Genomic DNA, 12131 nt, shown 5'->3' with positions numbered 1-12131 from the left:
GTTGATGGGGAAATGAGAAGAATTTCTAGTGACCGGCAATTGATGCAGAGATGAGAGTGGGGTGAAGCTAATCCTATATGGCCTAACTAGTTGGGTGAACTGGGTGCATTTACGTCATCATGCGGGGAGACGGTTCGGGGACTCCTTGAGGCCTAGACTGATATCGCTGTACAAGATTTATAGGGCGAATAGATTTTTATATAGCTCGTAGGCTACGCTGTTCTAAACCCGATGATTTCTTTCTGAAAAAAAAAAAATGTTTGATTAAACAGCCCCAGGTCCCACCTGGGAAAACTCCGGCAGTGCAGGGGTATCTTAACAACAAAATCTGACATATGAACAATATTGAAGAAAATGGAGAAGAAAACAAGTCAAAGAAAAGTCAACGGCGATTCACGCCGGTCACCAACATGGAGCCCCGGTTGAGCTCCACACGCCACCCCTCCTTCAGCAGCATGTTCCACACGGCGGGTCCAATATGTGACTTGCGGTCGAGGGAGTGGTGACCAACACCGCACACAATGTTGAACCCGCCGTGGGAGCTCTGGCCTCCGCCACGAACGTACTTCTGATCTCCTAGTCCGTCCCACCACGCCTGGACTCTCTCGCGAGCAATCCTGACCGCGTTGACGACCGTCACACCATGCAGATCTAGGTCATATTGCGACGACTGGCGGGCCACCAGCCGGTCAGAAGCTGTTGCCAAATGACGCATGGCAAGCTGACGTTGCTCGTTTCCAACGTCCCGGTAATAGGCGGAAGCGCCGCCGTACAGCGGGTTTGAGCGTGCGCGGCGGGCGGCTTGGGATGCTTGGGCGAGGGCAACTGATCGGGCTGCGAAGTGAGAGTTGGCAGCGGCGGCAGCTTCATCAAACTCCATGAAATCCGAAGCAGAATCTGCCTGCTGGGCTGGCGCCACGTTTTCCTCCTCGTCGAGTGCGATTGGCGACGAAACGAAACTGATGATATTTGAAATGCAAGTGAGATCAGGGCGACGGGCCAACTTTTCAGCCAGTTCATCTGCGGCTGAGATCTGATTGCTTGATATCCGAACCAAGCCTGTTAGAGTGGTGGCATTGATGCCGGGGTACTTGTGACTGAGCTCCCCCACTTGTGTAATGAGTACAGGATCGTCTTCAATCTCCTGGATGTCCTTGGGCCCATGGATCTGTGCCAAGACTCTGATCGTCGCACCGAGTGACATGGAGTTTTCATGATAAGTCGATGCGATTTTCTCCCTTTGCAAAGCGCTGGCCCGCGAGGAAAGAAACTCGATATCCTTCTTTCCTGCCTCCCATTTATTGGCAGAGGTGTTGTTCATGGCCTGGGATGCCAGTTCGATTCGACGTTGTTGTTGCTGCTTTTTCTTCTTTCGAGATTTCTTACTGCCGTTCTGGTTCTCGTTGGCCTGGAAGCCATCGATTGACTTGGGAGTGGAGAATTGACCGCCTTGAGCAGCCTCTTTGGGGGTTTCTTGAGGAACTTCTCTGGCAATTTGTGTCTCTTCGATGAAAGCAAGATTGAGCAAAACATCCATCGAACGACTGAGGTTGTCATGACAATCTTCTAGGATGCGCTCGGCTTCCAGACGAGTAATACTTGGGAACATGCTAATCAAGTTTTGTGCCTTGTCAGCAGTTGACATGCCCAGAAAGGTGTATGCAAGCTTAGAGCCTTTGAGCTTTTCGGCATGGCGACTAGCACTATTGGAGTCACCATTGTCCTGGTCAAGACTTTCGAGCGATGGCCAGCTTGTGAAATCCGATGGTGCGTCGTCAGACGATTCGCCGCCCAAAGAGCCTGAAACGTCAGAGTTCCGGAGGTTCGTTGTGCCTGTGGGGTCAAATGGCAAGTCTGCTTGCTCAACAGCAGATGCGTTCAGCAAGTTTAGGGTTTCGCGCAACTGTTCGACCTGAGTGGGGATCGCCAGGTCAAAGTCCGATACGATCGCAACAAACAATGCAGGATCAATTGGTGGACAGTAGGTGCTTTCAAGCTCCTAATAAAGAAATGGGCATTAGAGCAGAGCGTGACAAGTGACTAGTACATCACGCTATGCCTACACTGTGCGTGAATCGGTGGGACGCGACGTACCTTGAAGAGCTCATCGCCACAGTCCCCCATGGCTGTGATCATGGACTTAGTTGCAGTGGTATTGGATGTAATATTGTCATTCCCTATGAAGGACTGCGAGGTTGGATAATTGTAAAAGGCGTTAGGGGAGTGATGAAGGTGAAAAGTGGCTTTTTTTCCGTGATCTTAATAGCTTTGCGATAAGATACCTAGAGATAGAGATCGATGCGGCCCGGAAGTAATGAAGATGGGGGAACGAATCACAGAGCCATACGACAAGTCACGTTCTAGTATCACGTGGGTGGGGTAAGAAATGGCACGTGTATATAGATCACGTGCTCGGGCGAGAGTTTTGAATGGCGTGGCTAAGCCTCAAAACAGAACTGAGCGGAGGGTTGCTTTTCATACAATCTAGAAACTGCTACCTAACAACATGTACTTGTTCCATCCTATCCGCCGAAATCTATACTTGTGCATATATTGTAATATCTACCTCTGTAAGCTCTACGAATGTTTCTTAACCATGTAAAGTACACACTCCATTGTCATAGAGTCTGCTGTTCATCCATCCCTATAATTACCAAAATGCTGGCGATATGTATTCTTTTTCGTCTAGAATGATTTGATATCACTCACCGGTCGATCCCTGGATATGTGTGAAGAGAGTCGTTCTATTCTGTATGTAGGAATTGGGGTTTTCAACCTTCAATATGACGTTCCTTCCCAATATCCTAAGCTTTAAGGAATATGAATCCAAGTCAGAGTAATATTGATAGTATATCTACGTAGGCACAAGGACGAACTAAGATTATGTTTGGAACAGGCTGTGATTCATTCATGTGGGGATGTTAAGCGTTGGAAAAGAAAAAAAAAATTAATGAAATACAGACAAGGTATAATCGTGTAGTGTACCAAAGAGGGAGAGAAAAAGGAAAACCCCAGACGCTATGCGAAGAGATAAATCAGGGCTTGTGCCCGAACACCAGGCCCACACATTGGGCCAGATATACATACTGCACTCCTTAGTGCCAGATGACCACCGAGCCAAAAAAAAAGACGCAGGAATCAAACAAAGAGGAAACCCTCCGCCAAAGCCGCATTTCACCTTCCCTGTTGCTAGATGCCGATGAGTGCATAACGATACGAGCCCCCTTGAGAATTGGTACACGGGGAATTATGAAGAACATTTGGAAGGATATGGGTAATGCATGAAAATGGGAGAACGCGGCTTGAGTGTACATCTCCTAGGAACATCCTGAACCGACAAAAAGCATGGGTATTTCCGTGAGCTGCTAGAAACGAGAAAGCAGAAGTGAAATAGAAAGAAAACGAGTGAGGATGCCAGCCCCAGATCACCACATATCATCGTCATCGTCGTCATCGAGTTGGACGTCGTCGCCAAAGGACGTGTTTCCGTATTGGTGACCTGGGCCATAAGCTTGGCCATTTTCATAGCCCTGCTTGTCGCTCCTCGAATGGCTACCGTAGCGATCATGCGAATCGTCATCATAGTCGTACATGGAAGAGTCGTCATAGGCACTTTCTCCGTAGTGTTGTTGGTCCTGAGACTGTGCGAGGCTGTTAGCAATCTTGCTTTCCCCTAGGACAAGGGGCATCTTCGCCTACCTCTTGGTATCGCTGATATTGCGCATACTCATCTGGCTGATCCCTTGATTTTGATGATCTCTGGGATGATCCAGATGAAACAACTGGCATCTGCGGGTGCATCTGCTGTACCTTGGCCAGGTATGAGTACATGAAGTTGCTCAGCAACACTTGAGAGTACAGAGCTCGCCGGGGATTCGCAAGCTTGATATGCGCCATCCGGTAAATAGCTCGCTCCTCCAAAATTGAGAAGCGAGACCACGGATAATCGACGTCGGCGCGAAGTACTCGCATCGGAGGATCAGGAGAAATGTTTCGTGACGAATGTTTTCGGTGGTGGCCTTCATTACTGTGTTTCTTTCGCCCACCGCCGAAAATAGAAGAGAAAATACCATCCTTTTCTTTCTTTGATTCTCCCGATACCCTCCTCACGTTGTCTTTGCGTCGATCTTCATCAACCTTCGGATCAAGGCGGTCCAAGACAACACTTTCCCGTCCCCGCGGAGTGCTCTCGATAGATGATTGTAAAACATCTAGACGTGTGTTATCATGCGTTTTGTCGACAGTCTTTGATTTAGTCTTTTTCGAGTCGGCGTCCTTGTCTTTTTTCTTGTCTTTTTCTTCGCTGCCCAACAACCAGTGCCAGCTAGACTTGCGGCTACCATCAGATTCCTTCTTGTCTTTTGATTTCTTGCTCTCGGATTTGCGTTCTTCAGGTTTGCGTTCTTCAGGCTTGCGTTCATCGGGTTTGCGTTCTTCTGAGATGGTGGGTATGAATGAAAGACTGTCAGTGCGGGTACTGTTGCCAGGTATCATCTGAGGGTTATTGGCGATGTCATTGAGTGAAGATGCGGGTTCGTGGGGTGGTAGGCGAGGGTTCTTGGGACGTTTCGGTATCGGGTCCTGCGAAGATGTGGATTTCGATGGCGATGGGGTTGTAGATGCCGTGGCATGATCCGATGACTGCCTACTTTGTGAAGGCGGACTTGGTATGCGGTCGGGTTCAGTGGCGGGAGGTGTTTCAATTATTGCAGGGATCTTCTGCTCGCCTGGAGCTATGTTCAAGGTAGATCGGCCATTCGAGCTGATACGAGAATGCCATTTCCGTGTATTGGTCGGATCTCCCGAATCGGATCGATCCAGATCAGCATCCGGATGCCCACCAGAGGTCGACAAGGCTTCCTGCTCGGCCTCAGGCTGATCGACAATCGAATCGAATTGAGAACTCGTGGTTGAGCTTGGTGCATAAGCTGAGCCATGCGATGAGGCAGAGGTAGCTCGAGCCGCTCGCGTCGTTTTGGGATTAGAACCAGTGGAGACACCGGTGAGCTCCAGACTTGCGGGATCTTGAGGTGAGCGAACACCTGCAGATCTGGTATCACTCCCCGCAGATTCAGATACCCCCCGTCCGACTCGTTTAGAATAGGGCAACTTTTCGCCCTTTTTCAAACTGCCTTTCTTATATTGTGTCCGAGTCGACCGGCGTAGGCTGTTTCCCGGAGGTGCGGGAGGCAGGATCGGCCTGTCCTCGTTTCCTGCAATGGCAATATTCCGCATGCCGCGCAAGAGTGATTCTTTGGCCACCACTTGCGAATCATCCACCAAGCTTTCCAACTGCTGCAAGTTGGGACTCAACATCCCACCTTGCTTATTTGATTGGGAGCGTTGATGTTCCAACCGATCTGCACCATCTGTATAACCCGCCGAATTGTCGATTTGTCTCGATAACATAGAGCGTTTGCGATTAAGACCACCTCCCGACCCTTGACGTTCGGCCCCTAAGGTCGAAGAATCGCCGGATCTGCGCTTTATGAGGTCGGCCTTGCTGTCGAGAAACGACTTGAATTCTTTCGGCGCCAGTTCTGGATGCAGTCGCGCAGGAACCCAAAATAACCGAGAGGCGTCATCTTCGTCGGCGGAGGGCGAGGGCGGTGGTGCGAAGCCTGGGAGGTCAGGGTCACCGGCGGCAGCCACATCCATTGACATGCGCCGAATCGCGGCGAGATTGTTGAGTTCCTGAGCGACGGCCGCAGGGTTGGATTCGTAGTCGATATCGTTGAGAGGAAAAGAGGACGTTGCAGTGTCCGAGGGCAAACGAGTACCATCGGCATTCCCCGGATCACTTTCTCGGTCATAAGATCGATTTGTGACAAGCGGTGGCCGTTGGTTTCCATTTGTCTGTGTCGGTTGCCCATCTGACGTGGATTGATGCAGTGGCGAGGACGGGGAAAGAGGAGACTCAGACCCTGCGGCGGCGCGCGGGATGGTTGTTATTGACTCGCCGAGGGGGGTTGTTATATAACTCAGGCGCCTCGGATCATTACGATCGTAGTCGTCGTCGTACATATGTCCGATAGCTTCCGTCACATGATGGCTTGGATCGCTAATCGATAGATGGGTGGCATGGCCTCTCCGCGTCGCATGCCCGCCAGCCTCGTGGGGACTTGTGGAAGCCTAAACAGGTGCAAATATCATTAGAATCAAGAATGCGCCAGTTTAGAGTCAAGATCCAATTCTCAGAGTCCATGGGAAGGGGTCCAATTCCACAAGAATGTGATTGTAGTTGTGCTTGAGGGGTTCGAGGTTGAGGGGGGTATCAACAAAAAAGTCACGCCCACATGAACTAAATACCAAGGACCGAGAAAGCGACGCACCTGCATGGAAAGCCAGTGGTACAGGAACCAAAAGACGCCAAAGACGGAGCCCGAAGGGCGGAAGCTTAAGAGGAGGGGGCAGTGTCAACCACGTTGGATAGCGAGGAGGAACGGGTCATCGAAGCGGGGAAAGAGGAATGGAGACAAAGAACCGGTAGCAGCGTCCTCGACATGCGGATATTATCGAGTCCGAATGAGCGTCATGAGTGGAGAAGATCTGGGAGAAGAAAGGAAAGAAGAGAAGAATGGAGGATGGGAGTTGAGCGGGCGGAGAGCAGATGAGAGAGTAACCTCCGCGGCACCTGACTATCTTGAACTCTTTCCAAATGCAAATTCTATTATATCAAAAGTTACAGCTATTTTCCTACTCTTCTGAATTTAGATCGTTTAGGGGTCTTTTACGGAGTAGGTATCGATTCATTGAGCACTGTTGGCTCCACCTACATTAAAACGGGGGTAGATGGACGATCGGTTGATCTACATCGTACACGTTCCCTTTTCTTGCTTTCTTCCCTTTCTCTCTCGACTCCATACTATTTGATTCAGTGATACATTCTTTGGTTCAGATTCTAACATCGGATCCCAAAGAAAGTAGGTACTACCTTTCAGAGCTGATTTGCAATATACTTCTTCGATCCGTGACACAGCATGTACCTCGAGGGCTGAAAATCTCACCTCTCTCGTGCCGATTATATTCATCTTTGACTGAGATTGAAAAGCCTAGATTGACACGGGAAAGGTTGAAAGCATTTGAGAAAAGCACATCGGCCACTGCAAAGCCGTTTGGTATCTCTTTATCTGTAATATAAACTAGACGGGGTCATCTCTGAGATTCGATAGGATGCCGTGTGACTTGATTCAATTCCCCGTAGACCGAGGACAGTAGCTGGATATGCCATGCAAATGTTCGCACAAGCCAGGCCAGAACACAAAGCAATCCCGACCAGTAAGAAACTTGAGTACATATGATTATGGTATTGGAATCAACCTATCAAACGCAAAATGTCAGGTCCATTCAAACAGAGCTGAACGGTATTTTCAACATAAGAGACTAGGAAGAGACCAATGAGACATAGATGGAATAAACTCTGAAGAAACTCTGCAGAAACTCTTGGGGAAATCACAATCAGATGGGAAATGCTCTGCATAAAACCGAAAAGATCCACGATGACCGTATCCCCAAGTCCCAAACCGAAAGAGAAAAAAAAAAGTATGAGAACGGGAAACTCCGCGCTGAAGAATGTAAACGGCACCAACAACTTTAACTTAGAATGAGAGAAAGAAAGGAGAAGACAAGAGGTTGACGAATCCGTATACGCCAGGATATATGTAGGGCAAGAGTTGGTGGGACGTATGTTCATCAAGTCCCGGGAAAATGTGCATCAAGAGTTCATCACAGTGTGTGCTACATGGACCGCATCAATTTAAGCCTCAACATAATTGCTGCGAATGAATTAGCCATTAATTCTAGAAAGTGAAAGGAAAAAGTTCTTACCTTGGGAAGATGCCCACGCGATCACCAATGCGACCAGTCCACCAGTCTTCCGCCTTCTCCGTCCGCTTGATTATGGTAATAATTTCACCCTTCTTGAATCCAAGGTCACCCTCCTGATCCGCATCGAATGTGAAAAGGGCAACGGCTTGGTCTGACCGCAATTGGGCTGCACCAGTCCTTTGCTGGAAGATCGGTTTAGGAGCAGTTGGACGGGAAGGTCTGCGATCCGAATAGGTATATTCCTCTTCAGATGGCGCGGTGTTGCTCCGGTTGCGCCCATAGCCATCAAATGAATTGTCAGCAGCGGCCCGAGCTGTCACGGAACGAGAAAGCCCCGAGGCAGGCCGATCATAGACATCATCAGCCCAGGTATTCGCGCGACGCGGCCTATCACTGTAGCTGTAATCATTTTCACTGGTGTTGGACCGACCACGCTGGGTACCTTGACCGTAGGCATCGCCCCTGCGTCCCTCCCAGACCACGTCGTCATGGCTGTCGTCATAGACAGGAATGTCATTGTACATGGAATCACCGTAGGCCCGCGCATTTCCTTGGAATGCACGGGAGTTCAGCACGCGCATCAGAGCATCGGCGGCCGGTGGGGGACGAATGCTGCCTGTGAGAAGTTGGCTAGCGGAGACACGACTGCGGTACAATTTCTCGTTCGCATCCTTGCGTTCCACCAGCATACTACCTTCCAGACTGACACCAGCGAAAAGACCTTTGGTTTTTGAGTAGGAGAAGACGGCCGCAACACCCTTCGTACTGGCTGCGCCAGCCGCCTCGGCATTTCGGCCAATCGGTCCAGCAGCGAGTGATACATTGCCACCCAGCGTCAGCGTTCCCACTTGCGAGAATGTGCGAACAGCAGCGGCATCGTTGAGAATGAAAACAAAGTCGGTCAACTCAAACCCGATCTGTCCTCCAATTCCGGCACCTGCAGTCGCAATAGCCGATGGAGCCGACCAGGAGCCATCGCCAAGACGAGCGACAACGATACCGGAGCCGAATCGACCAGAGCCTAGGAAACCGGCCTTCAAAACCGTGAGAATAGCGAGACCCTACGGGGAAAGATTTGTTAGTCACGGATGTTCCCAACCGGGGCATTATGAATGTCTTACCTTTGCATTGGCCAAAATCTCCGGTGGAATGACTTTGTCGGGACCGAATGCTTGCCTAGGATCAACGAACGATGTCAAGATCTTTGCAGCCTTTTTGCACTCGCCTGGTGAGAGAGAATCCACTGTCAGCCGGATATGCCGCGCACGACTGCGGGGAAGTGGGCTTTGAGTATCGATGAAACCTACTGGTCATAGACGCCGGCAGCGGATTATGGATGCCGAAACCCATTTTGGCTGGTGACTATCGAGGTAGAATCGAAAATACGACTGGGGAGGGAGGAATGGGGGGGAATGCTATTGATGTCTCGAGGGCAACGGTTAGTCAGTGTGGGCCTGCCCAGCTGATGACGGCTAACGCAGGACGCTGGTTCGTGGGAAGCCAACGTACCAGAACGCCGAGACTGGATCAAATACATATGTTGTATGCACTAGGTATTATACAATGTTGGAGATGCTTTGTGAATTGGAGAGCAAACACCACATGATATCCCACGGGCAATTATGGGCTGAAACGAGCGTCGTTTGTGGCAAATTGGGGTTTTATTCACAATGTATCAGGAAGAAAAGAAGAACGACCCAGAGATATTTTAGCCAAAGCGACAGTCTCCCGATGGGTAGAGAAACATGTAACTATAGCCGCTGTATAACTCTTGTATAAATCGTAAGCATACTTGCGGATGCCCAGGCGCCAAGGCCATTATCGTATCGCGATTGTCCCGAGGCCGACCTTGGAACTTATCCATCTCCATACACTTCTTCAATTAAGCATAAGGTCATGGTTGGATTATGATAAATACGTGACTCGCTAGACGCGAAAATGGCATCAGGTATGTTGGATATCTCACACCTAGAAACACTGCTGACAGGCCAACTCACCCAGTTCGCATTTGCGTTTGCGGCGATGAGGGCACTGGCAAGTCCAGCCTTATCACTTCGCTCGTCAAAGGCGTGTTTGTTACAAACAAAATTCAACCGGTCCTCCCCCAAATCACCATCCCTCCTACCCTCGGGACCCCCGAAAATGTTACGACCACGACCGTCGTCGACACCTCGGCCCTTCCCCAGGAACGGAACAATCTCGCGCGAGAAATACGGAAATGTAACGTGATTCTTCTGGTATATTCCGACCACTATAGCTATGAGCGAGTCGCTCTGTTCTGGTTGCCCTATTTCCGGTCGTTGGGTGTCAATGTCCCGGTTGTCCTGTGTGCCAACAAGGCCGACCTGGCGACTGGTCATAGTGAAACGCGAGTGGTTGAGGAGGAGATGCTTCCTTTGATGGCAGAGTTTAAGGAAATCGACTCATGTATACGTACGAGTGCCCGGGAGCATCGTAATGTCAACGAAGCGTTCTTCGTTTGCCAAAAGGCTGTCACGCACCCGATCGCGCCGCTGTTCGATTCGAAGGAGGCGGCTCTGAAGCCCGCTGCAGTAGCAGCTCTACAAAGGATATTCTATCTCTCCGACAAAGATCGCGATGGATATCTATCAGACAAGGAGCTCCAGGATTTTCAAACCCGCTGCTTTAACAAACCATTGAACGAAGCGGATCTCAATCATATCAAGGACACCATTCAGAAAGCCTATCCTGACTCAGTTACGGAGTCCGGCATTGACTGCCAAGGGTTTATTCATCTGAACAAATTGTACTCGGAGAAAGGGCGACATGAAACAGTTTGGATCATCTTGCGAGCGTTCCAGTACACGGACAATCTCTCCTTGCAGGAGAAATTCTTGCATCCAAAGTTCGAAGTACCGCCGTTCGCCTCTGCCGAACTCTCGCCCGAAGGATATCGATTCTTTGTGAACCTCTTTCTTTTATCCGATAAGGACAATGACGGGGGCTTGAATGAGGCTGAACTTGCATCCTTGTTTGCCCCCACCCCGGGCTTGCCCGCATCATGGGCCGACGGTTCGTTCCCATCCTCTACAGTCCGCAATGAAGCAGGACATGTAACACTGCAAGGCTGGCTTGCTCAGTGGAGCATGACTACTTTCCTGTCTCCTAAAACTACCCTCGAATACTTGGCATACCTGGGCTTTGAGCCCTCCGACCAAAGTGATCAGTCTATCACTGCAGCGTTGAAGGTCACACGGCCACGAAGAAAACGTCGCCGCCCCGGCCGTGTTGGACGAAACGTTGTCCAATGCCACGTTCTGGGAGCCCCTGGATCCGGAAAATCGGCCTTGCTCGATGCACTTCTTTCCCGTGGATTCAGCACGACCTACCACCCTACCATCCAGCCACGTACCGCAGTGAATACAGTGGAGCTTCCGGGCGGGAAACAGTGCTACCTGATTTTGGATGAACTAGGTGAGCTCGAGCCTGCTTTGCTGGAGAACCAGACCAAACTGCTGGACCAGTGTGACGTGATTGCGTACACGTATGATTCCTCGGACCCGGACTCATTTTCGTACATTCCTGCATTGTTGGCGAAATATCCCCATCTGGAAGAGCTCCCGAGTGTGTTCATTGCGCTCAAGGCCGATCTGGATCGGACCACCCAGCGAGCCGAGCACCAACCTCATGAATACACAGCTATGCTAAACATGCCTAGTCCACCGCTCCATGTGAGTGTTACGTGGAATTCTATCCAGGAGGTGTTTGTCCATATTGCCGAGGCTGCCATGGAGCCTAGCACCGCTTTCCCGCGTAGTGAAGAGGATGTGGAGGGCAAATGGATGTCTTGGGGAATCGCCCTCGGGGCGGTGGTTTGTGCCGGTGCCGCCGCGGTGATGATCTGGCGCCGAGTTGGTAGCGGAAATTAGGGTCTTCGTTCATATTCTATACCCCATAGTTCAATGTGCAAATAAATGTATAAGGATCTCAAGAGTTAGTTAGTTAACTAGTTATGTACCTCAATTGACTATAATACTTAGTCAGGCACATGGCCGGCTCAGCCGGAGTTAAGCCGGTCCCCGCCAGGCACGCGGTCTCTTCTCCGCTCGAACGTTTACCCCAGACATCATTTCCCTTGCTGATCCTCCCCTCTCGCGCCTCAACTTGTATTTTTGAAATCTCCAAACCTCCGAACATCGAGCCTAATCTCAGTATACACATCTGATCGAGTGCATATATACATTTGTGATTGTCGGACCTATTGCGCACCCATATCGCGGGGGGGGGGGGGCGGGGGGGGGGGGGGGGGGGGGGGGGGGGGGGGGGGGTGGGGGGGGGGGGTT

General features: G+C 50.4%; 4 protein-coding genes across 4 annotated transcripts; 1 reads left to right on the top strand and 3 right to left on the bottom strand.

Moving 5' to 3' along the window:
- Nucleotides 1-382: 382 nt before the first annotated feature.
- LCP9604111_6733 (uncharacterized protein) lies at nt 383-2124 on the bottom strand (the record flags this gene model as incomplete). The annotated part of the gene is made up of 2 exons (XM_039074687.1): nt 383-1999; nt 2095-2124. The coding sequence occupies 2 exons, from the start codon at nt 2122-2124 to the stop codon at nt 383-385; spliced, it is 1647 nt and encodes a 548-aa protein (XP_038927372.1).
- Nucleotides 2125-3425: 1301 nt separating this feature from the next.
- On the bottom strand, nt 3426-6338 carry LCP9604111_6732 (putative telomere silencing protein Zds1; the record flags this gene model as incomplete). Its single annotated transcript, XM_039074686.1, has 3 exons — nt 3426-3641; nt 3700-6132; nt 6333-6338. The coding sequence occupies 3 exons, from the start codon at nt 6336-6338 to the stop codon at nt 3426-3428; spliced, it is 2655 nt and encodes an 884-aa protein (XP_038927371.1).
- Nucleotides 6339-7756: 1418 nt separating this feature from the next.
- On the bottom strand, nt 7757-9177 carry LCP9604111_6731 (SYLF and SH3 domain-containing protein; the record flags this gene model as incomplete). The annotated part of the gene is made up of 4 exons (XM_039074685.1): nt 7757-7775; nt 7828-8888; nt 8949-9052; nt 9135-9177. 4 exons carry the CDS (start codon nt 9175-9177, stop codon nt 7757-7759), a joined length of 1227 nt encoding a protein of 408 aa, XP_038927370.1.
- A 588-nt stretch (nt 9178-9765) lies between these two features.
- Nucleotides 9766-11717, top strand: gem1 (ERMES complex Ca(2+)-binding regulatory GTPase GEM1; the record flags this gene model as incomplete). The annotated part of the gene is made up of 2 exons (XM_039074684.1): nt 9766-9775; nt 9829-11717. The coding sequence occupies 2 exons, from the start codon at nt 9766-9768 to the stop codon at nt 11715-11717; spliced, it is 1899 nt and encodes a 632-aa protein (XP_038927369.1).
- Between the last annotated feature and the right edge of the window lie 414 nt (nt 11718-12131).

Source organism: Penicillium roqueforti (genome assembly GCF_015533775.1).
Source record: "Penicillium roqueforti strain LCP96 04111 chromosome Unknown scaffold_18, whole genome shotgun sequence".
Lineage (NCBI taxonomy): Eukaryota > Fungi > Ascomycota > Eurotiomycetes > Eurotiales > Aspergillaceae > Penicillium > Penicillium roqueforti.
The sequence above is the reverse complement of the archived record's forward strand: the minus strand, read 5'-3'. Positions and strand labels throughout refer to the sequence as shown.